We start from the raw sequence: 26,734 nt of genomic DNA, 5'->3' as shown, positions 1-26,734 counted from the left end.
CCTCTGTGGGAAGGGGATTTCACAACTTAGACACTGGGTTGTAGAATTACACACTTAAGTTATAGACTGGAAACAGTCTGCTATTGAAAACTGAGCACCTAGATTTTAATTAAAGCTAGATGTTGGACTCCTCAGTTTGGCATCTTTACTTGCAACCATTTATCTTTCTTAGTCTCCTTTCTCCAACACTCTTACTTAAACTGATAGCAGTTGACAGCCTCTATGTAAGTGTCTCAGTACTATCATGGAATGTGAACACTTGAACAGGCTTCATGAGCCCTTCTCATAGATTGCTACCATATTACAGTGGTACCTCGGGTTAAGTACTTAATTCGTTCCGGAGTTCCGTACTTAACCTGAAACTGTTCTTAACCTCAAGCACCACTTTAGCTAATGGGGCCTCTTGCTGCTGCTGGTGCTCCGCCAGAGCACGATTTCTGTTCTCATCCTGAAGCAAAGTTCTTAACCTGAAGCACGATTTCTGGGTTAGCGGAGTCTGTAACCTGAAGCGTCTGTAACCCGAGGTACCACTGTATTTGATCTCTTAAGGGACTTTTTTGCTGCTGAAGGATGAAATCTGATTTGTAAACTTATGTAGAAGTATTAACTATTATTTTTACTTTCATAGCAATTAGAAGAGAAAAGCAAAGATCAAGAGGACAAAGAGTGTTTGAAGCAAGCAATTACAGCCCTACTTAATCTTCAGAGTAGTATGGAAAGGATATGCTCAAAAAGTCTTGCAAAGAGAAGACTTAGGTAAATGCATTTCCACCCCCCACCGCACCCCTCGCTTTTAGCCTGGTTTGTTGTTCTATAAAGCCAGGCTTTCCAGTTTCCTCTTTCAGTAAACAATGAACAAAGCAGTTTGTGGCAAGCCTACTTTTTCAAAGGAAGTGACATCAAAGTCCAGATAGCTATTGTTTTCAGAGTCTCTGATATGTGTGTGTCCTTGTACACTTCTAGTGAATGCATCTTGAGAATCTTCTGGTAAGCAGCAAGAAAAAAAGTTTTTCATTAGCTGTTAAGAAATAAAAATACCATGCAGAACCATTTGAAATGCCTAACAATTTTTCTGTTAACTCTTGATGTAGCATGTGCTGTATTTAAAGTAAACAACAGTGTCGTGTCAGATTTTCTTTCAGATGCTTACAGTCTTAATCAGGAAATATTACTTGCCACTTTACTGTTTGATCAAAATTGATTGGTTAACTGGAATTCTGTATTAGGCATATAAATTTAAACATTAACAGTGACCATAACACTTTCAAGTCTGGAACATTTGAAGCAGGCTCGTGGAACATACTTTGAATACTTCTTCAGGCTAATTGTTTTCAAAGTAAGCCTGCATTAGTTATTTTTCTGCTAGTATGTGCAGCTGCTGTTTGAATTAATGTCATTTTGTTTCTCTTTCAAAGTGAATCTGCATGCCGGTTCTATAGTCAACAAATGAAGGGAAAGCAGCTAGCGATCAAGAAAATGAACGAGATCCAGAAGAACATTGATGGTTGGGAGGGTAAAGATATAGGACAGTGCTGCAATGAATTTATAATGGAGGGGACTCTCACACGTGTGGGTGCCAAGCATGAAAGACATATATTTCTCTTTGATGGTTTAATGATTTGTTGCAAATCAAATCATGGCCAGCCAAGATTGCCTGGTGCTAGCAATGCAGAATATCGTCTGAAAGAAAAGTTTCTCATGCGGAAGGTACAGATCAATGATAAAGATGACACTAATGAGTACAAACACGCCTTTGAAATAATTTTGAAAGATGAGAACAGTGTTATATTTGCTGCAAAATCGGCAGAAGAGAAAAACAACTGGATGGCAGCCTTGATCTCTTTACAGTATAGAAGCACCCTGGAGCGAATGTTAGATGTAACAATGCTACAAGAAGAGAAGGAGGAACAGATGAGATTCCCAAGTCCTGAGCTTTATAGGTTTGCAGAACCTGATTCTGAAGAGAATATTGTTTTTGAAGAAAACATGCAGCCCAAATCTGGAATTCCTATTATCAAGGCAGGCACTGTTGTCAAACTCATTGAGAGACTTACATACCACATGTATGCTGGTAAGGAAATTTTCCAGGTCTTTAAAATATCTGAATTTATGTTTGTGTGAATTTTAGTTTATTAGTATCTTCTATCTTCCATACACCCAGAGAATCAAGGTGGTATAGGTTTCTGATAAAAGTGGCAGTTTGTAAAAAAACTTTTAGCAGTATCCTTGAGTTGAGTGACTATGCCTCTAGTTACACCTGTCCAGTAGCTCAGATGCTGGATCATTTTATCTCTGAGCTAAAGAACAAAAGGCATACATCCAGTTGATAAGCATTAATATCCTGTTAACATTAACAAACCTATAGAGAAATAGAGCCGTTCTTTAGGAAACAGACTCAATTGAAATGTCATGTCAGTTGTACTAGTATACATGCAGAAGCATAAACAGATAGTATGGACAAATTTATTACATCTATAAACTTCAGCAGCTGCCTACCAGAAGAGAGGGTATTTATGTGTAACAATGTGGTTTTGTAACATTGTTTTGTAATAGTGCTAATATGAATATATAAGACCATATTAATAAATTTATTTTTTAGATAGAGGAATATGCTTATCTTAAATCACTTGAATCAGGTAGTCTCAAATAAATTGAAAACATTACCTATAATTTGTTCAAGTTGTGATATAGCAGTTAAGTATTGAATCAAGGACCTTGGAATGCAAACGTCTAAACTTATTTAAGGTACCCTCATATGCAATTGGTTCACCTCTTATTTTATGTGCTTTGCTTACAGTATATTAATGGGGGGAAATCTTAATTATTTAAACTTGTCCACATATCCTAAAGGCCATTCCACTTTACAAAATAGTTGAGAAACACCTTTGACCCTAAATGTTGTGCTAAAGCATGATGCATTTGATAGTGGTGGGGGTATGCTCATCTGACTTAGGATGTTTTTCCCCATGCTAGCTTTTAATATTTCATTTCAGAGAGGAAGGTTAAATCCATGGAAATTGTATTCAGGAGGACTTTTATGTAGAATTCTCTCCTCTCCTTTTTCTGGCTAATGGGTGCAGAATATAGTTACAGGAATAGCACTTGCTATGCAGTATTCGTAATATGCCACAGTTGTATACAGGGCTGTGTGTATTTCATACTAAAAGGAATTCGGAACCCCAATCCAAATTCTGCTTTAATTAAAAGAATGGTTTTAGGTCATGTATAAATTGTGCAAAATCTGTATTTTAGCATAGATACACATATTTTTGTGATTTTGCTAGTTATGGGACTGGTAAACATGCTTAAGCTATTCCTTGTGCATCTACTGAGAAACGTATTCATCCACTACACTGGCTTCTGAAGCTTTTGCAAGGTTTACCAAATACTAAAAGGGCCAGATATTAGCTTTTAAAAAATGAAAAAGCAAGATGCTGAATTCTGCATCCACTGCTACAGAAATGAAGCATGCACACAGTCCCATTGAGTTCCTAGAAAAATGTAGATACCTTTTCCAGTTCTTTTTCATGAGAACAGTAAACAAAAACTGCTGTGTATGAATATGCTAATATATTTGGATAGTTTCCCTACCTAGTTTTTTGAGTTGCAGAGTTCTAAATCTTGAATCAATACCTCTTTTCACCTCTTCTAACTAAACAAACACATTCTCTTCAAATTGCTTAAATTAGTCATTAAAAGATCTAAATTCCATCACTAATGATTCCTTAAAATCATCAGTAGTGTATGTGCTTCTATATCAACTGTTTCTTTTCTCTAGCTGTTTCTATTGGCTATTCTAACAGATAAAGCCACTACTTTTGGGAAAAATAATATCGTTATACATAGGTTAGTGGACCTCAGCATTAAATGCTGAAGTTTATTCTTACCAAATCGGCACGATAAATAGAATAAACTCATTATCATTTCAACAGACCATAGTAAAGCTTTTCAGTGGTGTCCTCCCATTTGTAGAATGCTCTCACCAGTAGAATCAGCTGGTGCTGACATTGATATCTTTTCAGCACCAGGCAAAGGCATTGCTCTTCTAAGCATTTGAATGCTAATTCCTTGCTCTGTTTGTACTTTAACTGGGTAAGTCTTTGATCAAGCTTTTGTTGAGGAGAGGAGCTATTTGTTTTATGATTTTATGTTTTAACCACTTTTAGTGGTGTTCTGGTTTTAAAATAAACATGTATTTTATATTATTGGAATTCTATTTTTGTTAATCACTTTGAGATTCCCTGTAGAAAGCAACTAATAGATTGAATAAAAAATAAACAGTTGCGTCCAATGCTGTCCATGGACAAGCAGAATGGAATTCAGCTCCTGCAACAAGACTTTCTCTCTTCCCCATTTCAGCCTCTGTGTATCTTCAAAACCTGATCTGGCGGGTTGGAGGACCCCCGCATCACAGATTTTGGAGACACACAGGGAGCTGCAGGTTGGAGGAGAAGTCCTGTTGTGTCAGCTGAAGTCCTTTTGCAAAAGGTTGGGTTCTGCAATTATATCATAATGGGGGAAGGTGGGTGGGTTTGCCTTGGCTCACCTGATATAGAAGCTATGGCCCTCTCAATTCTACCCCATATACAGGGATATTTTTTGTTGGTAACTAGTTTGTGTAAATGAATGGGAAGTTGGAATTGGGACCATTAGCTCCTTGTGGTGCAAAAGTGGCCAGGTTGAGCAAATGGCATTTAAATTCAGTATTGGTTATTTGACAGAACTTTTACATCTTCCCAAAGCCTTTGGTTTTTTTTGGCCTCTGTTCACAGTTCTGTGTGTGGTAAAAGTTCATTTCCATTTCCTGATTTGGCCCTTCCAGTTTTGAAAGAGCTTGCAACTTTTTTTCTCTTGGAGGGTTGTGCTGTTCTATTTATAGAGCTTTGATACGTTGAATGCTTGTGCGTCAGCATAGTGTCCATTTCCTTTCTTAACGCATTCAGGAATGGTTATTTATGATTTTTTTAGATGTTGTTGTTCTTTTGGCTTTTTAAAATTCCTGCTTGAGGAGAGATTTATCACATAGACAGACATCCTGACTTAACTGTGTGTGTGTATTTTTAACCAACTCCTTGGCTCTATGAAGTCATTGCAGGAAAAGAATTTAGTAGGAAAATTGAACTTGCTGTAAAGTAACATCAAACAAAGTGATAGAAAGGTATGAGTTTTATAACTAAATGTGCATACTGACTAGTGTATGTAAATACATTGTTCTAATGTTGGGGCAGAAGTTACAGTAGCCCTGTAACCCCTTAGCCCTGATCAAGAATGGGCCTTGGGTTGATGCCCTCCTTCCATTAAAGTCTACTTCTGTGCTCCAGGTCAAATTAACCCCAAGTGATTCTGGTGCATGCACAATGAACCCCATGATTAAGGGTGAGAGGAATTCATGTCTGAGAGGTTGAGGGCTATATGAAAGGGGTGCATAAGGTTTATTCTCTCCTTGTAGGTTGGAGGAAATTCGGTACAGGAAAGGTCCCATCTCTGGGATTGGGTAGGCAAGACTTCCCCCCAAATCCCAAACTGTTTTTCATTCTTGGTCAGGGAAGGCTTTTACAAAGCTCACCCAAAGAGCTAGAGGTCACCTTCCACCCTGCACCTCATTCTTTCTCACCAAGTGCATCAAGGAAGATGTGAAGACACACCAGTTAGGGTAACTGCATTCAAGTTGTTTCATGTGCTGTGCGGTAGGCCTTGACTTTCTCTTGCTGCAGTCTGAAGGAACCATGATGGTTAAATTCAACCCTTCAAGAGTCTCGAACCACTATAGATGTGGTAGCAGTGGACACTTTAAAATATACAACTTTGATCCTTGTCTTCTAATTTGGAAACAACAGAGTTAAAAACAGTGTAAACTTGCCAGAGAGGAAGAGAAGATTTCTGGTTCAGGAGAGTTGTCTCTTGGTAAAATTGTAAAGAAGCAGAAGTCTTTTTTGTAGTTATTCGTACTGTATTTTTGAGAGTTTGAGGCTTCTGAAGTTAACACTTAGAGTTTTTCACTAGCTGTCTAAACAATTTATAACAATATAGTGAAATATTTATTTTGTCTGTCCTAGATCCCAACTTTGTTCGAACATTTCTTACAACATATAGATCTTTTTGCAAGCCTCAGGAATTACTGAGTCTCCTGATAGAACGGTAAGAGGACTTTTCTGAAATACTGTGTTGTAATTTTGGTTCCCTTCTTCTGAGATGAGTTTTAAAATAACACTTTTAGCCTATGCAAAGGGTTTATGCCAATTCCCATTCCCTTTCCCCTAAGCACACCCTGGCTATTGTCCAATACCTCCAGAATAGAAGTTAAGGGAGACTTAAAATTTGCTGCCTCTCCCTTCCTCTAATAGAGAAGTCCCATCAGTGGAACTCTGTCCGTGGGAAACCTGAAGCCAACCCATATTTCTTTACAGATTTGCGTTTAAGAAAAACCCAAATGCAAATTTCATAGGAAACAATTTCTTCCTAATTTAGTGTGAATCTTCAATTCCAAATTCTGTGCTTTACATGCATACCTAAATAAATGAAGTTACAGCACATGACTGCTTTAATGTGTGTGAAATCAAACATATATTTAATTTGAGGTACAGTGATACTCAGGTTAAGAACTTAATTCGTTCTGGAGGTCCGTTCTTAACTTGAAACTGTTCTTAACCTGAGGTACCACTTTAGCTACTGGGGCCTCCCACTGCCACCACGCCTCTGGAGCACAAGTTCTGTTCTCATCCTGAAGCAAGGTTCTTAACCCGAGGTACTATTTCTGGGTTAGCAGAATCTGTAACCCAAAGTGTCTGTAACCCAAGGTACCACTGTACAGGCAACTTCCCATTCACATGTGCTCTATTTGCATGTAACTGTGCACATGGGGTGCCAGGAACCCAAAAGTGGATCCAGTAATGGGGATCACCCTGGAGAGTCCTCCTAGCTCATGGGGAGACTCTCCTCAGAGCCTCCCCACCTAATATCACATCAGCTGAGCAAACCCTACAGCCCCCTAACTCACGTGAGGCGGAAGGGTCTTGTTGACTGCCTCAGCTGATGTGTAAGGAAGAAGCTTCCCTGCGCATCAGCTGTGCAAGCCCCGCTGCCCCCTCTGGCTTATGCCTGAGCAACAGTGGGGCTTGTTGAGTGACTCACTCCTCCAGGGTACTCCTGATATACACAGTTTTGGTTATACGCAGGGAGGTCCGGACTGTAACCCCCACATAAATTGAGGGTTGTCTGCATTTAATGTGTAAAATACAAGTGCTATTCAGTTATGTCATACTAAGTAGTCAGATGCCTGTGTTGACACCCATCTGTCTCAAGAGACAATGGAGTGCACCTCCAGGGGTGAAGTCAAACCACAGATGCCTGCATCTTTGCAAATTGAATTTATTTAATCTCAGATTGCTACCACTGTAGTATATTTCCTATTCAATCACACTTAAGGGTATATTATACTTGTGTCAGTTGAAAAGCTTGAAATTTTATAGGGGTTGTGGCCTTTCCCTTTCCTGCCTGAATGGAACTTCCCTAAATAAAATGTAAGAATGTTAGTCCTATTCCTTATTGTTTATTGCAAATGTTAAATACCTGTTTAGTAACCTACTTTTTACATTACCATTCCACATTAGATTTGAAATTCCAGAACCTGAACCAACGGAAGCAGACCGCATAGCTATGGAGAATGGAGATCAACCTCTTAGCGCAGAGCTAAAAAGATTTAGGAAGGAATATATACAACCTGTACAGCTGCGGTAAGTAATCTTAAGTGTGTAAACTGCATCTTACTTAGATTTAGATCCCAGGTTTTAAAATCAGTGGGTGGGATCCAAAGGACTGTACAATGTTCTGTGCATATACCAGAGCTTTTCAACCTTCCCACCACTGTACTTTCAAAAAGCCACTTCTGATCCAGAGTTCCACACGACTGGTCTTTATTTGAAATGTATGCCTCAAAGTTTGTGTGATTTCTTAATGAACTGTGCTACATTTATTAATGTAGTTATAATATGCCTTATCTGAAAATATTTCAGAAATGGCATTTCATCTACCTTGTGTTTCGCTTGATAGTATTGTTGCTTATATATTTTCTTCATTACAGATCTTAATTCAGTGATACCATGCCTTTTCCAGAACATTATATCCCCTAATATTGTGTATCGTATTCAGTATTGTTTATTCACCATTTTAATTCCACTAGATGATGCATCAGCCATTACAATCTAGAGGGGAGATAGAATTCATCCTTGAGAGACATACTTTTTAACGTATTTAAGTGCATAGTAAATGTTAATTGGTAGTAGAACTTGAGGATGACCATAGACATAAACTGGATCAACTTGACCTTTTGTTCTGGCTAGGTTTGCTACCACTGCGCACATTCACTTATTACCCAGCTACCAGAGCTTGGACAGGAGATTGGGGGAACTCAGTGTTCTAGTCCTCCGTTTCGAGGCCCAGCAAATCAGACAGGAGTTTTGGCATGGATCCTGACAGCTGTATGGCACTTCTTCAGGGAGTCAGGACAGTATATATGCTGTAAAATGAAACCAGCCCTACAGCTCTATTTGTCAAAAAATATATCATATAAAACTTGTCCTAAAATATTGTATAATCTCTGTTAATATGTTGTAGAGTTCTAAATGTATGCCGGCACTGGGTGGAGCATCACTTCTATGATTTTGAGAGAGATGTAGATCTATTGCAACGGTTGGAAGAATTCATTGGCACTGTCAGAGGTATTTGATTTGATTATTGCAAAGATCTAGCATGATCTGCTTCTTTTTCTTTTGTACCTATTTTATTAAAGTGTGATGTTTCAGTTTGCCAGTTGGACTTTACAGGGCAAAGGTCACTAATGGGCACCCTGAGCCAGGAGATCCAAGAGTCATTCAGGCTGAGCATGTGCCAGCAAGACTGATCTCAAAGTCACACTGATTTTAGGACTAAAAAAACAATTTCCCTCTAGTTTTTGTTCAAGACTATGGTAGCAACTGGAAGGAAGATTTCCAGGTGCAGAAAGGGTAGGATGGTTGTCTGGGCTATTCTGGACAGTTAGATGCTTGGCTGTAGGTGGGTATCTTTTGGTATTGATTGGAACTTAACAGCTCAGGGATCTCTCTAAGCCAGTGTTTCCCAACCTTGTGCCTCCAGCTGTTTTTGAACTACAACTCCCATCATCCCTGACTAGCAAGACCAGTGGCAAGGGATGATGGGAATTGTAGTCCAAAAACAGCTGGAGGCACAAGGTTGGGAAACACTGCTCTAAGCTACTGACAAATACTGTTGTGATTGAAATAGGATATGAAGGATATTTGGCTTTAGCAGTTCCAAAAGTTTCCAGGCCACTGTACAGAGGGCCAGGACACTCGCTTTCCCTGTCAATAGAATTGTAATTGAAAGGTACCCTGGGGGTTATCTAGTCCAGTCCCCTGCAATGTAGGAATCTCAACTAAAGTATCCATGACAGATGGCCATGCCATCCAACATCTGCTTAAAAACCTCCAATGAAAGAGCGTCCACCACTCTCTTTCAACTTTGAGTCCGTTCCACTGTCCAACAGCTTTTACTGTCAGAAAGTTTTCTGATGTTTACTAAGAATCTCCTTTCTTGTAACTGGAAGCCATTAGTTTGTGTCCTACCCTCCAGAGCAGGAGAAAACACCCTTGCTCCATCTTCCTTGTAACCGCCCTTCAGATATTTGAAGATAGCTATCTTGTCTTCTCTCAGTCTCTTCTGGCTAGAGCCAAGGTGATAGTGTGTGGTTGGGTGTGGGGATTGGGGACAAGCTGGTACTCTCTGGTAGCGACATACAACACTTAGGAAATACATTACCACAAGACATGAAGATCGCTAGTTTAGCTAGGTTTAAGCAAAAGGATTAGGCATTTTAAAATGTAGGTCTCTGTCTGGGGCCTCATGTTCAGAAACAGGATATTATAGGCCTTATCACTAAATGCTGGGAACAAAGGGGATGACAGTCTGCATCGTGCCTTATTTGTGAGTTTCCTGGTTGCATCTGGCTGTTGGTGCTAGACCAGATGGCTCTGGTTTCATTTTCTGAATTTCTCACATTGTCTTCAACTGTTCTCCCAGTAGGTAAACTGAGCATTTTCATTATTGGAATGTTTCTAGCTACTAGGTAACTTTGTTATTATTCAAATGCTAGAATGTATTTTTCTTTTACTTCTCAGGTAAAGCTATGAAGAAATGGGTTGAGTCAATTACAAAGATAATCCATAGGAAAAAGCAAGCACAAGCAATTGGGCCAAGTCACAATATTACTTTTGAAAGCTCACCACCTCCAATTGAGTGGCATATTAGCAAGCCAGGACACATTGAAACATTTGACCTGCTTACGTTGCATCCAATAGAAATTGCTCGACAGCTCACGTTACTTGAATCTGAACTTTACAGGTAGCTCTGAAAACAATATTATTCTCTTCTACATCATAATATTCAAGCAATGTAGTGTTCGGTCCTGGTCATTTCTGCATTCAGTTCTTACTAGCAAAGCTATTCATATTGCATTTAGGGAACAATGTTCCAAATTGTGACTCTAGTATATATTAATGTGAATTTGATATAGGTAGTAAAGTGATAATTTATTTTCATATGTTGGCATTTTGGAGCTCACTGTTAAAAAACATATTATGAAAGCAAGATTTGTAAGCTGTAAGCTATAAGCTTCCAGAACCTCATCCACAGATATAGTATTTAACTGGAGATGGAGAGAATTGGTTGTTAAAAGTAGATGGTAGAACAATGACATTCTACAAAGCAAAAAAAAAAAATGCAGTCAAATTTTTTTTCTGATTTCAGAATTATTAGTTATTTTTGTTAATCTAGATGTAAGTAGTAGCTTAACTGACCATAAAATGATAGCCTTTTCTCTGTAATTTATATTTATTGTCAATTTGTAGAGCTGTGCAACCATCAGAGCTGGTTGGAAGTGTATGGACAAAAGAAGATAAGGAAATCAATTCTCCTAACCTGCTCAAGATGATACGACATACCACAAATCTTACTTTGTGGTTTGAAAAGTAAGTTGCTCAAGTGCTTTGACTAAGAACTTCTAAATATTGATATTAACATCCAGGTCCATACAGAGTCTGAGACCCGAGATAGGAGTCTTGTTAGAATGACCAAAAAAAACCCAGCCAAAGGCATTAGGTAAGACTTTGTTTGGATGGAGGGGTGGTTGTAGCCTCTGCCTGCCTCTCCTTATTAAGGGTATCTTGTTAAAGAGATCTGGGGGTGTGGATTCTGTCTGATGCCCGGATGTGGGGTTGGACCATGCAACAACCCCAATGGGGATCCCTCAGGGTGCCCCTATTTGATGTAAGTCATCGGGCTCCCCATATTGGTGGTTTACCCTTAGTTTGACTGCCTGCAGATGGGCGGGAGTCGAGATACAGTCTGGCTTCACCCAATGCCTAATCCAAACTGCGCACATTTGTAAACAATAAACCAAATCCATTTGTCCGTGTGTTTATTACCCACTAGGGAATTGTGGATCACGGGGCCTTGGCATGCAACATCATCCCTGAGCTGCAACTTGGCAAAATATTGGAGCTTCATAGAAGGAAATAATTATAGCAAGAACAATAATTCCTAAACTTCTCAGTTGTTTGAAGTATAAGAATTGAAAGACAGTATATTCTTTGAATTATGCACTGGTTTTAGACTGAGTTAGTAATCCTGAAATTGGGCTTTGAGAAATTAAATAATTAAAGGCTCGTCTGAGTTTAGTGGAGCTGCTGATAGAGGAACCTGTCTATTGCATGTCTCATGATTCACTTCTCTAATCTTGCTGCCTTGGCTCCCTCTCAGGGCCATTAATTTGGCTGCATCTCTCCATCAGGCATGATAAGATCATTCAGTCATTCCTGTTTATCAGGTAGTAGAATTCCCTCCATAGGAGCGGATGGTCCGTTGCAGCTCTGTATGAGATTTACTTCTCCAGACTGCTTCATTCCTGTCAAGAGGTGTGTGCCCTGATCATGCAGAAACAAGAGGTGGGCTCTTCTGAAGGCAGACTTTTACTTTCCTACTGGTGTGCAAGTTTAACATATAATGTTTTCCCATTTGGATTCAGAAAAGAAGTTGGCTTCAGTAATTATATCAGCTGTTTGAAAACCCCTGCATTAAGTCACACTTGTCAAAATAAAATTATATTAAATTGGTGCTTTTTAACATTCTTGTACTGATAAGTACATCTTTTTGTACATTTAGATGCATCATAGAAACAGAAAACCTAGAGGAAAGAGTAATTGTAGTATGCCGTATAATTGAGATCTTGCAAGTTTTCCAAGAACTAAACAATTTTAATGGTGTTCTTGAAGTTGTCAGTGCTATGAACTCTGCACCTATTTACAGACTGGATCATACCTTTGAGGTAAGTCACATGTATATCTAGAAACTGTAATTGTTTTAACTGTTGCTGAATAAAGTATCATTGAAAAAAACAAAAACATTTAAACCAAAACCACTTTTTTCTTTTTCTTCAGTCTTCAGCATGAGCACTGGGTAGGCTGTTGCACACATTTTTCTTTACATAGAGATAATTTTAGGGTTACATTAAACACTTACAAAATGCAGTGCAAATGTTTGTTTTGTCCCATGTACAAGGGTAAGAAGCCACTGTGACATCTTGTTTATTTTGCCAAAAGTTCCTTTGTGCATCATGTTCCCATTTGCAAACTGCATATATTCCCTAGACTGAGTTTATCTCCATGGTGGAAAAGCATCATGTTAAGAAGTAGTGTCTCTTCTCTCCACAAGAAAGTGGGGCTGAAGCTGAGCAATTGAAAAATAGAGCAAAAAATCAAGGGCACTTCCCAGTGCCACACATAATATAACCCATTTTTTGATATGAAAAGCACTTCGATATGTAAGGGGTGAGTGAACCCTCCAAGTGAATCTACGTATTTTGACTGGCCCTTAATTTGAGATCACTGATAACATGTGGTTTGTAGTTGTCCATGTCTCAGCTTTCTTTATGCATCTTCAGCAAATCCCAAGCCGCCAGAAAAAGATTTTTGAAGAAGCTCATGAACTGAGTGAAGACCATCATAAGAAATACTTGGCAAAACTCAGGTCTATTAATCCTCCATGTGTGCCTTTCTTTGGTAAGTAAGATTTATTCTTGAAGAATATAAAATCACAAATGTTGATAAGCCACAGAACTATTAAGAAGCCATTTCTTAAATATATTAGTGGAGCTTGCTATATTGTTTGGAATAGCCAGGCATTTCAAAGAATCAGTATTTCAACTTCAAAAGCTTTACCCCCTGTTCAATATCAAATCCACAATTTCACTACATTTTAGTTGGAACCCTTGACCTGATTTTTCAGCTATCTTCATGTGTTAGGTACTAATACAAATTAGTATTTAACGCATTTAGAAACACTAAGCATTTGTGAAGTGTACTTTGTGGTTTTAGCTTATCCAGGGAAATATCAAGGGATGGAGATCAGATAAAGTGCTCCAATTTACTCTGTGCTTTTTTTTAGTACTGTGCTATACTCTGCTTGATAAAGATACTTTCTGACTGTGCTTTGACAGCAGGCTGATTCAGGTGCAAGGATCTCTGTCTAATAAACCATCTAATAAGAACAAACATTGTGCCTGTGTGCCTTCTCCTTTCCTCTTTCCTTTTCCCTTCTCCAGTAGTGGTGAGAAAATACTAAATCTAGAACACCTAACTATAGAATACTAGATCTGCTTTGTAAATAAGCCAGGGAGGCTCGCCCGATGCATTTGTTACATATTTTTAGATGTCAGACAAGCCTTATTCCAAGTCTTTGGCTAATTAAACAATCCATGGCCTTTTAAATGGGCAGGGGGTATAATTGTTTTGGTTTGTTGTTATGGTATATGTTTTCTGTTTTTATATTGTAAACTACCCCTATGATCTTTGGGTGAAGGTCAGTATAGGAATTTTAATATTAATGATAATAATAATCCATAAAGTTTCTCACGCACATTTTTTACCAAACTATTTTGTGAGCGTTCCTATTTATAAGATTAAAAGGATCAGGTTTTAGAAAATAGCTGCCTAGTTGCATGGAGGTAATTTATATGCTCTGCAGGCAGCCAGGAAAGTGGTTGTTTACAAACCTGTACTGTATTATTTATTTACATAATGACATTAGTACACATTATGCTTTGGATTGCAAGAACACATAGCCCTGCCCCAAGGAGCTTATAATCTGAAATTTGACACACCAAATGGAAGGTAGTAAAAAGGAATGTACAGTGGTGCCCCGCAAGACGAACGCCTCGCAAGACGGAAAACCCGCTAGACGAAAGGGTTTTCCGTTTTGGAGGCACTTCACAAAACGAATTTCCCTATGGGCTTCCTTCGCAAGACGAAAGCCCATAGGGAAATCTCTGGGACAGCGGGGAAGTGCAGCGCGTCTTCCCCACTGTCCTCGGACCTCCTCCGAAGCCTGGCGGCGGGGCGGGGACACCTCCTCCCACCGCCCGGCTTCGGAAGGATGCTCCGAAGCCGGGCGGCGGGGGGGGGGGAACACCTCCTCCCGCCGCCCGGCTTCGGAAGGATGCTCCGAATCCGGGCGGTGGGGCAGGGACACCTCCTCCCGCCGCCCGGCTTCGGAAGGATGCTCCGAATCCGGGCGGTGGGGCGGGGACACCGCCTCCCGCCGCCCGGCTTCAGAAGGCTGTCCTGAAGACTTGGGGTGGGAGAAGGGTTTTCCTTCCCACCGCCAACATTCAGAATGCTGTTCTGAATGTTGGCGGTGGGGAGGAAAAACCCTCCTCCCACGCAAGCCCCGGGAACAGAGGAAAAGCGCTGCGCGCCTTCCCCTCTGTTCCCGTACCTGTCCTGAAGGCTTGCGGTGGGGAGAAAAGCCCTTCTCCGCACCGCCAGCCTGGCAAGCGGTTTCCATAGAAACACATTAATTGATTTTCAATGCATTCCTATGGGAAACCGTGCTTCGCAAGACGAAAAACTCGCAAGAAGAAAAAACTTGCGGAACGAATTAATTTCGTCTTGCGAGGCACCACTGTATTACTGTTTCAGTTGCATACACGTAGCCTTGGTGATAGGGCATGGGGATTATGGGGTGGTACCAAAGGCTTCATGGAAATTGTGGGTTTTGAAGAAGGAGGAAAATAGGTAACATCACAGATGGTCTAGAAGTCAGTGAAGGGTGATGGAGCTGGAGGAGTGAAAATCATGGATAGATACAAAAAAAGATATCAGAATGGAGAGAGAAGGAACTTGGAGGCCTTTAAGGTAAGGGGAAAGAAGGGAAGTAGGGTCACTCCATTGGCTCTACTGTGAGACCTCCAGTCTTTCAGCCTTTCTCTCCTTCAGCACTTACTAGCAGCAGCCATTTTATTGGGCTGCAGAGTAGAGAGAGAGAAGGGAAGCAGGGCCATTCCATCCTCCTTTCCCTGAACAGTTGAAACCCCAGCTGGTTGTTATAAGAACACTGTAACCTGTCCTGGTACCTGCTTCACCCGCTCCATCCCCTCCTCCTTTTTCATTCTGTGTTAGGTCTGTTGCATTGTAAGCCTTGCGGGGTATGGATAGACTGTCTTTTAAAAATTATTATTGAGTGAGAGCCTTTCAGATGAAGAGCTGGTAGAATGGCAGGCCAAAAAAAACGAGGATGAGATTCAAAGAGGGTGGGTGGGTGCATGCCATGAGTCTGGAAGCTAGTAACAAAAAGCTGAGGAAAGGGTTAGGAGGCTCTGTGGAGTTTTGAAGGAGGATGTGGAGATGGGTAGAGAGGCAGGTGGCAAAAGGTGTAGCTTCTCATTAGAATCACTTGGTCACAAACAAACATTAAGTGGGCAGTGCCCTTTGGCCACCATCCAAGGTTAGTTAACCATGTGTTGAGATGAAGCCCAGACTTTGTTTCACCCCATGTAAGTAGCACCAGCAAGGCCAGCAGGCACATCTGCTTGGAGGAGAGGAGATCAGGAATCCCTTTGTTGGATCTTCAGAAAAATTTTAAGTGCATAATTCAACCTTCCCAAAGCCTTTATAGCTCTAACCTTAATTCTAGGTTTCCACTGAAAGACCATAACCATTTTATAGCTGCAATTTTTTTGGACGTTAATTGTAGGAATTTATTTAACAAACATCTTGAAAACGGAAGAAGGCAATCCTGAATTTCTCAAACGACATGGGAAAGAACTTATCAATTTCAGTAAGCGGAGGAAGGTGGCTGAGATAACAGGGGAGATCCAACAGTACCAAAACCAGCCATACTGCCTAAGAGGAGAAGCTGATATCAGAGTAAGTAGGGGTTTTTTTGCTCATCCAGGTTCAGCTTCCATGAGGAAATACTTATACTGTAGGTTGAAGCTCCTTTGCTGACCAGGGTATTGTTCTGATTTTATTACGCCTGAATTTATTTTCAGCCCTTAGACTGACTCCCAACTCTACAGTCCTTTTATTTCTCAATTATCAACTTCTAGAGCATGTCCTCATCAAATAAGAGTTGATTTTAATCTGGTTTTGCTGTTCAACAGATCTGTCGATTCTGTGTTAATCTTTCTGAATATTTTGGGTTTCAGAAATTTTTTGAAAATCTGAATCCAATGGGAAATAGCATGGAAAAAGAGTTTGCAGATTATCTGTTCAACAAGTCTCTAGAAATAGAGCCACGTAACGTCAAGCCACCCCCAAGATTTGTGAGTATTTAGATTTCTCAGTTAATGTATGCTATAAAATACAGTTGGAGCGGCACAAACTTTTTAATAGAAAAAAAGTAAGTAATTTTACAGTAAAAACTATCAGTGTTCTTCATATAAACAGTGTTTTTTGGTTTTCTGTGCAGCCCAAAAAGTACACCTATTCTCTCAAATCTCCGGGTGTTCGTCCATCAAACCCAAGACCAGGCACCATGAGACACCCTACACCTCTGCAACAGGAGCCAAGAAAAATCAGTTACAGTCGTGTCCCTGAGAGTGAAACAGAAAGTGCTGCTTCTGCACCAAACTCTCCAAGAACACCGCTCACCCCACCTCCTCCATCGTCCACTTCCAGCACCACAGATGTCTGCAGTGTCTTTGACTCTGATCCCTCCACCCCTTTTCATTCAAGTAGGTGCTCTAGCAAGGATTGGGCTATTCTTCTCCTTTTTTAAGTTGTTTGGCCTGTGTCGCATGTGGGCATGTTTTCTGATACTGCTGTTATGTGCCAAACCACAGGAACTTGTTTGGTTGATGCTTGTATTTTGAAAACGGTTTTCTTAAATTTGATTGAATTCAAACCATGATTGAAAAGGGAAGACTGAGATGTACTGTTTTAAGTGAATGCCTTGTTTGCTGTTTGTACAGGGTGAGTCCTTTAAAAGAGGCCCCGTGGATATGGAGTACACATGTTCCACGGGAGGTCTTTTAAAAGACTCACCCTGTACATGGCAGGATGCTAGTAACAGTGACAATTATTTTATTTTCTTAATTCATTTTGTTTCTTTCCTGGCCTTTATCAATCCATGGTCCAAGGGCATGTTAAAACATAAGATACAACACTAGGAATACCACAGCCATTGGCAGCTCTTTGGCTTAAGCTGCTTTGTTTTGTTTGTGAAAAGAAATCCTGATTCCTCAGGAACTTAGTAGGAGGAGGCTTATAGATAAGAGGCATACATTTTATATGCTGTATTGTACTTGTGTGTTTAGAATTTACTGTTAAAGTACTAGAAAAGTAGAAAAATTCAAATGAGATGGATCATAGAACCTTTCATACACTTTCAGGGTCAGCTTCTGTGTCTTCCATAAGTTTTCCAAAAAGCTCAGATGAAATTACCGTTCCCCCTCCTATTCCTCCCCGGAGACGTCCAGAATCTGCTCCTGCTGAATCTTCTCCTTCAAAGGTAATTTCACCGCATTTCTCTCTGCAGGAACAATAAGATGAAAATACAGTGGAGAGGGAGAGCCTGCTGTCACTGCCACCCTCACAACCTTTAAAGACAAAAGACCACTAGTGTGTGCCTCCCCACAGACGAAACGGTTTATTCCGCCTTTTAAAATAAATGGAGCTTCAGATTTACAACCTAGTTTCATTTAATTCTTATACAAGGTGACAGCAAAAGTTAACATTCACTGTGTGGAGGGAAACATTCTGGGTTTTTTATGCTCCACCTATAATCTATAATGATAAATGAGTTGGGCTTATTTTAATTTTAATGTAAAGGCACAGCATGAATGGGCTATTTAAAGCTGCTTCAATGTTTCCATATCCACTCCCACCTCCTGGAGCTCCTGGTGCTCTGGTTCCTGCAGTTTCAGTTTTAAGTGGCTGTTTGAAAAAGGTAGGGATCCTGCTGCCATACTCACAACTAGCAGCTTTAAGAAAGTTAAAAAAAGAAGACCCAATAAGGTATGCGCCTTCAAAAACAATGGGAGAACTAGTTTGGGTCCCATCCAAATGGATAACTTTTTTTTAAGAGGAAGGGAGGGGGAACAATAACAACTTTAGTAAAAAATAAAATTTCTGGTTGCCACTGGTGACCCTATTTGTTCCTGTGCTTATACGTTTTTGCACCTGGGAACACCTTTAGTGCAACTCTTTGTCTTTATCCATTAAAGGGCTCCCATCTCCTGTGCTGGATCTCCTACCTATCCAGCCCGATTCTGTTTCCTCTTCCCATCTTTTGCTTCTGGAAGAGATGTGGACAATAGAGAAGAATCTGACAACCCTCTCCTATTTCCTCCTTCCCCCTCACACACACACCTTCTCCTTTATGTGGGCATTCAGCTTTTGTCCTCTGTTGGAATCTTGTTGTAGGAGCACTCCTAGAAGTAAGATGAAATGAAAGCCTTTAGACCAGAGGTAGCTAAACCCTTCTGGCCAGAAGGCCACATCCATCCTCTAGGGGCCACAAGCTAGCAGTGCAGCTGGCCATCCCACACACACTTGTGCATACTCTCACAGGCAGGTAGGCAGGCACCTAGCCCCTCCTCTTCCATGCCGAGCAGCTGAGGACTAGGTGTCATTGCCCCCGTTGCTCAAATGATCATTCCAGAGACAAATTTGAAGGGATAGGCAGTTGTCTCCTCCATCACAGCACTGCGCTTTGCACACCCAACTATTTCTTTTTGCTGCTGCTACCAAAATTGGTGGGTTCTTTTGGGTAGTAGATTATGTCCACAACCCAAGGATTGGCCATTCCTGCTTTGGGCTTTCTCTAATCCTTTGAAGATAATTCATATTAGACGTGCTGTGTGGGTTCTTTCTACTCCGAAAGAGAACAACCTGTATTGGGTAACTCTCTCAACTCACCTCTGCAGGTGGAATTAGTCCAAAGTGTCTTCGCCCTCTTTTGCGAGGTACCGTCTTGGCATATTTGTTCCCCAGTGCAACATTGAGGTCTTTGAATTATGTCCTAACAAATCTTTATATTTCAGATTTCTTCTGCACATCTGGACAGCCCACCAGCAATCCCTCCTCGGCAGCCGACATCAAAAATCTATTCACCGAGATACTCGGTGCCAGACAGGACCTCCATCTCTGACCCTCCAGAAAGCCCACCTGTATTGCCACCTCGAGAACCTGTACGAACTCCTGATGTTTTCTCTAGTTCACCTCTCCATCTCCAGCCACCACCCTTAGGCAGAAAAAGTGAACTGGGCAACACTTTCTTTCCCAACAGTCCGTCTCCATTTACTCCGCCTCCCCCCCAGACGCCTTCTCCTCACGTTGTCCGGAGGCATTTGCCATCACCTCCTTTGATACCCCAAGATACGGACCTCCATTCTGTTGCTGGGCCCCCTGTTCCTCCTCGGCAAAGCACTTCTCAACATATCCCAAAGCTTCCTCCAAAAACTTACAAAAGGGAGCCCACGCATCCATTGATGCACCGCGATGGACCCCCTTTGCTGGAGAATGCCCACTCCACCTGAATTCTCCCTTGTGCTTGAGAGAGAATGCTTTCCCTGGTGCCATGTCTGTTGCTGGCAATAGATGCACTGTACCTTGTGGGCACCAAGGAGTTGAGCTGTGTTGCTCCTAACACTAAAGACTCTACGTTTGATATTTGGTGTACAAAAAGAAGAAGATAGAATCTTAATAACAGGCCCTTTATCGTGAATAAACTGTTGCTGTTTGTTAGTATAGTATGCAGGGCCCTGTTCTAAAGTCAGTGGACACCTGAATGTACCCGAAATCAGATTTGCAGATCTCTTTGGGCCAATAAGCAGACATTGTGCTTTGTGTAACGTCCTGTGAGGGATAAAATGCATAGTCCTGTATTCATCTGTCCGCCATGATGTAAGTTCTTGGAGTAAAAATATTATGCACTTTTTTAAAAAAAGAATCTCAAACAGGGAACTTGATAGTCTTCTTAATTTTCTTTTGTTTTATTCCCTGCTTTCAAATCATGAACTGGACTGTGAGGAAGATCTGTGGTACTGAACTGAACCAACATAGAGCTAAGACATAGCACCGTACTGCAGTCCTGTTTACAAACTGTTACTAGTAATACATGGGTACCTAGGCTTCACCAAAGAGGTACTTTCCTCCTCCTTTATGAATATTATGGTGCCAGTTCAAAAAGAATTTTTTGCCAGTAAACAGAATGCCTAACTTTTAACCGCCTTTAAACAAATGAGATTTAAGTCTTATATGAATGACACCAATGATGCAAACTGCAAAACAATGCTATTGTCAGAGTTGAATCTGTTTCTCCATTTAGAAGACTGTTAAATCTAGACTAGGTTAGGTCTTCATTTTAAGGTTTACTGATAACCCACTTAATGGCTGGTAGTTCAACATCTTTGAGACTATGCCATGAAAATGCAAAAGATGATCCGCTGGCCATATTCCCTAGTTATCACCATGTTTTAACTAGCAGTAGGTAGATGAATAATCAGCACCCATAGAATTGCCTTGTAGTTGCATAAATAAATCATATGTATATAGTGAATGTTGCATAAATATACTTGCAAATTGTTTTTAATTTAATTGAAATAAAGATACAGATATTTTGTCTGGCTGACATATATTAAATTATTGCATTTCTAAATGTACATTTCAGTTTAAAGCACTGAGGAGGAGACACATGCTGTGGTACACACCTCTCTTTCTTGCTCATTGTTTTAGTCTGTAAAGAAAAAATTTAGAAGAAATCCAAGGGTTTGGCATGTGAAATAAATGTGTGTTAGGGGTGATTTGGAAGTGAACATCTGTGTGCTTAACATGGATCTCAAGCATATAATACAGTTCAGAATTCCAAACTCTGTTTAACTTCTTAAACCTTGAAACTGATCTTGACCGTGTCAGAAATGTTTGAAAGAAAATAATCTACATGAATATTTTGCCTTGGATTAGCCATAGACCTGTGAATTGCGCTTCTGATTCTTGTACTGTGATAGTAATGCATGCCACTTATTGAAGATATTTTAATCCTTTCTACTACACTAGGACTTGTGAATGGTGCAGTATTGTATCCTTAGTTGCTAAGACTCTTATAGGATGTTTTCTCCTTGGAAAACCAAAATACATTTCGGTAATCGAGAAAGCCATGTCACTGGAACAGTGATGGTAGAGGACCGTATCACCATGAAAGCCTACTGTTCTAAGACACTTCTACAGCATTATGTAGTGTGGTCTTTGCATTTCAGGAAAATGTTCATTTAACCTGCATTAAATGGATCCTTCTTAACATGTACGATATGCAGAAACAAAAGGGCATTCTGAGATAAAAAATTGTATAATGCTAGCCTATGACAAGTGTTAAGTTGAGCCCAGCTGAGGGTTAGAGATATTTTTAAATGACTGAACTTGCTAAGGGAAAGTTGAGAAAATTCTCCCTACTTAAATACATTTTTTTTTCTTGTAACACTAAAGGTAGTGGTAATGCTCCTGTCCATAAGAACTTTAAAATACTGCAGATGCCTACAGAGTGAAAGTTCCCTAATCAATCCACTCCAGAAAAAAGTGGGAGCGGGATTATAGTTTGATAAATCCATTTAGCATTTGCAAGCAGCAACGTTTTGTACAGATCTGTCTTATTCTTGTTTTGAGTGGGGAAATGATGTTCACTTAATATTTCCAGCAGCCCCGTAGTTGCTAAGATTATCATGCTTGATACAACCCAGATACTTCGATAATTAAGCAGTATACAAACAGTTTAAATAAATAAAATACTTAATCCAAGATGAATTGGCTTAAGCCATTTAAGAGAAACTAAGTCATTTGTTCCATTGAGGCTGTCTGTCAGCTTCATGGTCTCTTATGGTAGCTGAAGTAAAATATTTAGGTCAGCAGAACTTATAAAAAGTGCAAATTTTAAATCTGTGTGTGCAAAATTTCCCCAGATCCCCTGAAGCGGATGTTGTACATGTGCAAAGTGTGTGTAGTTCTTCAGGCCTCTTGTTTAACATAATCAACTTTCATTGTGTTAAATGTGCTGTGTTTTTAAGCACTGAAAATGTTTGTTTTGATTAGAATTACTTTGTGCTCACCCAAAACATCTGTTATGCAGTTCATAGAATCATAGAATATTAGAGTTGGATGGGACCCTGAGGGTCATCTGGACCAACCCCCTGCAATGCCCAATGTGGGGCTCAAACCCACAAACCCTGACATTAAGAGTCTCATGCTTTTACCAACTGAGCTATCCCACCTTTTGATGTTCTACAAGAAGGGGCGAGCTTTTTCAGAAGTAAACTTCACTGCATATTTCAAAATCCATCCCAATGAGTTGCTAGCACATTCCCCATAAAAAACTACTTTGTATAATTTTAGTACCTCAATCAAGACTTTGGAAAGTCACAAAGCAGGAAAGGAAATAAACTTTTTGGGGTCAAATATTTGTGTATGCAGACTTCTGACTTACATAGAACTCTTCCACCAGACAATCTAAAACACTATTTTTCAATATCTGTTTGTATAGGAATATAAACCCCATAGAAATGATGTTACATAACTGAACATCAGGAAGAATGGAGAGGTATCCAAGTACTGGTTATATAGAACCAAGTGGTTGACATGCAGTTCACCCAGACTTGGAAATAAAAACTTGTTCCTCTAGCAAATTGGCTGTTAGAGGTTGATAGTAAACTGCCTTTTCACTCTCTGGAAGTAATGTGCCAAGTGCAGTATAATAAATAAAGTGAGAGGGAAATCTTGAGAGTCTGTAAGCAGGAAGTTGATGCCCATGTTTTGACCAGAGTGGGATTTTTTTCATTTTGCCGTGTCTTGCTGCTGCTTGCTGTCATACACACATGCGCCTGTAAGTTGCTCAAACTCATGGGTTGGTTGGTTGGTTTTTCCATTTTAAACTCTACCTTAGAATTTGAGTAGGTTTGCAAATAAGTCGTGTCTGCTACATTTAAAATTGACTGAGATCCAAATTGGCATGCACATACCTGGGCTTTTTTAACCATCACCCCTCATACCACTGTAGGCGCTCCCTCCATTCCCTGAAAAGCTACTCTGTAGGGTGAGATGCAGAATTAGCACCTGTGCAGGGGTGCCTGGAGAATTTTTGGGTGTCTGTTTTTTAAAAGAATAATAAGAAGAGGGAAGTAGTCTCCTAAGAAATTCAAGAAAGCATTCTTTTGTTCCACCATGACTCCAAATAAAAATTGGCCTCACTGCTATGACAACTTAGAGACTATTGAAGGTTAGTAGTGTTCAGTGTAGATGGAGCTGCTTGGGGTGGTTTTGATTAGAGCTGGATAAGTTCCTGAATGGTTTTTGTTGGAACGTGTCAGCTTGTCTGAATGTTTTCTCGTCATTGTGTCTTGCCTGCTTGCTGTTCAGTGTACACAAAAAAAATGCACAAATTAAATCCTTGCTATTCCCTACATTTTTGGTGGTTGAAAGGGAGGAGCTTGCTGTAATATAAAACCGGTTTTTAATTAACAGTGGGGGAGGGGAGAAATAAACAAGGCAACCTCTTTGGCTGTTTTCTCTCTGGTGCAAGAGGTAACTCACATACAGCTGCTGTAAATTGTGCTCTTAAACTGATCAGTGATCACTTTCCATACTTATTGAAGAGCTAAATAATTTTTCTCTGCTAATGAAAAGTAAATGCAGGCCTATTGCTGATGAAAGGTATTAAGCCAAAAGCACTTGGGTTTTTTGGGGTGAATTTTCATGCCTTTGCCATTAATTTTGTTACTTTAAAACAAAAAACCTTAAAGTGCATATTTTTTTCTGTCAACTGTGAGCAAATTCCCCTTTTGCCTTTAACAGCAAAACAGTGCATTAAGCAGTCAGTTGCTGCAGAATTGCACATCGAGACCTTTGTAAAACAGTAATGTACCCAGGCGAAAGGGGGGGAAACTTGTGCCAGATGTGTATGCAACTTTCAGTAGCTGCCAAATGTGCCTTTTAAAAAAATATGGGTTCTTTTTTTCTGAAACACGGTAGATTCTCTTATTGGTCGCATTTCTTATTTGGCCAATTTAGAAACCAAACTTTCTGTTTCTCTGTGTACAGGTTTGTGTTTTTGATGAATTCTAATAATTTGTATATTTAAAACGTATTGCCTTTTGTTTAATGGCATGGATACTTTGCTAAAATGGTTGAGAAGCTATGGCAGTCCAATCCAGCTGCGTTAAGGTTGAAGTGGTGATATCCTAAACTGGCAAATCTTATGGGCCTATGTGTGTACCTAATCATGTCTGTAGGTCAGCTTTGTATGCTATGTCTGCAATGGTATTCAGATTGCATTTAAAGTGAAAATTAATAGTGGCTGTTACTTTTTGGCATTCAAGAGATCTGTTCATAAAAAATAAATAAAAATGCCTTACATATCCTATAAGTGTTTATCCTTGTATATGTAAAAACTTACATATCTGTGAGCCTGCTGCATTATTTTAATTTTGTTCCGTGTAGTGTTGTCCTATAAAGATCACCCACAGTTAAGAGTATCAGGGTACCACGCAAAGGTGCAGATGCACTCCTAACACAGGAAGCAAATAAATTTACCACTGCAGAATAATTAAGTGCGTAGGATGAGCTAAAGTTATACCATGCTATGCAAGTCTTGACAATGTGGTTGCATTCTTCAGTAGTCTCGCTCCATCTGACCTCCAACTTGTTGCTAAACGGAGTATTTTGCTATGTTGCTGTTGCAGTAACTTTTAATACTTAATAATAATAATAATAATAATAATAATAATAAATTTTATTTATATCCCGCCCTCCCCAGCCGAAGCTGGGCTCAGGGCGGCTAACAACAATCAAAATAGTCCGACATTCTAAAAACATTCATTATAAAATTAATCAAATCAAATTAAAATCAAATTAATGGCAACCATCAAGCAAAATTCTGTGCAGATTGCCAGAGGAGCGGGTCAGGCTGCGCCCTGACCAAAGGCCTTGCAGGCCCTGCGGAAGGATGTCAGGTCCTGCAGGGCCCTAGTCTCTTGTGACAGAGCGTTCCACCAGATTGGAGCCGCGGCCGAGAAAGCCCTGGCTCTAGTTGAGGCCAGCCTAACCTCTCTGTGGCCTGGGATCTTTAGGATGTTTTTATTTGCAGACCATAAATTTCTCTGTGGGACATACCAGGAGAGGCGGTCCCGTAGGTACGAGGGTCCTAGGCCGTATAGGGCTTTAAAGGTTAAAACCAGCACCTTAAACCTGATCCTGTACTCCACCGGGAGCCAGTGCAGCTGGTATAGTACCGGATGGATATGATCTCGCAGCGAAGACCCCATAAGGAGTCTCGCCGCGGCATTCTGCACCTGCTGGAGTTTCTGGGTCAGTCTCAAGGGCAGCCCCACGTAGAGCGAGTTACAATAATCCAGTCTGGAGGTGACCGTCGCGTGGATCACAGTGGCTAGGTCAGGGCGAGAGAGATAAGGAGCCAACTGCTTAGCTTGGCGGAGATGAAAAAATGCCGCCTTTGTTATAGCTGTAATCTGCGCCTCCATAGAGAGGGAGGTATCGAAGATTACACCCAAACTCTTAACAGACGATGCTGGCACTAATTGCACCCCCGCAAGAGATGGGAGTTGCCCCCTCAATCCCATATCGCTCCGTCCCAGCCAGAGGACCTCTGTCTTCGAAGGATTTAACTTCAACCGGCTCCCACGTAACCATCCAGCCACAGCTTCCAGACATCTGGTCAGTGTGTCTGGGGCCGAGTCAGGATGGCCGTCCATCAACAGATAGAGTTGGGTGTCATCGGCATACTGATGGCAACCCAGCCCAAAACTCTGGGCGAGGGGGCGCATAAAGATGTTAAAAAGCATCGGGGAGAGAATCGCACCCTGAGGCACTCCACACACCAAGGAGTGGCGCGATGACAATTCCCCCCCAAGCGCCACCCTCTGTCCCCGACCAGAGAGAAACGAGCGCAGCCATTGAAGGACTGTGCCCTGGATCCCCACGTCGGCAAGGCGGTGGTCCAGGAGTTCGTGATCGACCATGTCGAAGGCTGCTGACAGATCTAGAAGAATCAGCAGCCCCGACCCGTCTCGATCCAGCTGCCTGCGGAGATCATCTGTTAGGGCGACCAGAGCCGTCTCGGTCCCATGACCAGCGCGGAAGCCGGACTGGAATGGATCGAGAGCCGATGTTTCATCCAGAAACCTACCAAGCTGTTCAGCAACCGCTCTCTCAATCACCTTACCCAGGAATGGAAGATTCGAAACCGGGCGGTAATTGGATAGATCTAAAGGATCTAATGATGTTTTCTTTAAGAGCGGACGCACCACTGCCTCCTTCAGTTCCCCTGGGAATATCCCGGTGCCAAGGGACAAATTGATGATATCACCCAGGGGGGCCCGCACCTCGTCTGGACACGCTCTAAT

At 40.8% G+C, this 26,734-nt stretch overlaps 1 protein-coding gene across 1 annotated transcript in view; it reads left to right on the top strand.

The window, feature by feature from the left end:
* Positions 1-24,738, top strand: part of SOS1 (SOS Ras/Rac guanine nucleotide exchange factor 1) — a 43,809-nt gene extending 19,071 nt beyond the window's left edge. Inside the window, exons 9-22 of the mRNA XM_028724962.2 lie at positions 629-756; positions 1,416-2,071; positions 6,057-6,138; positions 7,611-7,733; positions 8,614-8,717; positions 10,173-10,395; positions 10,902-11,021; positions 12,214-12,376; positions 12,992-13,109; positions 16,081-16,253; positions 16,535-16,651; positions 16,798-17,062; positions 17,720-17,838; positions 19,373-24,738. Coding sequence (XP_028580795.2) covers positions 629-756; positions 1,416-2,071; positions 6,057-6,138; positions 7,611-7,733; positions 8,614-8,717; positions 10,173-10,395; positions 10,902-11,021; positions 12,214-12,376; positions 12,992-13,109; positions 16,081-16,253; positions 16,535-16,651; positions 16,798-17,062; positions 17,720-17,838; positions 19,373-19,867 — 2,886 coding nt within the window. The 3' untranslated portion in view covers positions 19,868-24,738. The remainder of the gene's footprint in view (positions 1-628; positions 757-1,415; positions 2,072-6,056; positions 6,139-7,610; positions 7,734-8,613; positions 8,718-10,172; positions 10,396-10,901; positions 11,022-12,213; positions 12,377-12,991; positions 13,110-16,080; positions 16,254-16,534; positions 16,652-16,797; positions 17,063-17,719; positions 17,839-19,372) is intronic.
* Positions 24,739-26,734: the final 1,996 nt, after the last annotated feature.

This window comes from Podarcis muralis, chromosome 3 (assembly GCF_964188315.1).
Source record: "Podarcis muralis chromosome 3, rPodMur119.hap1.1, whole genome shotgun sequence".
Classification (NCBI taxonomy): Eukaryota; Metazoa; Chordata; class Lepidosauria; order Squamata; family Lacertidae; genus Podarcis; species Podarcis muralis.
The sequence above is the reverse complement of the archived record's forward strand: the minus strand, read 5'-3'. Positions and strand labels throughout refer to the sequence as shown.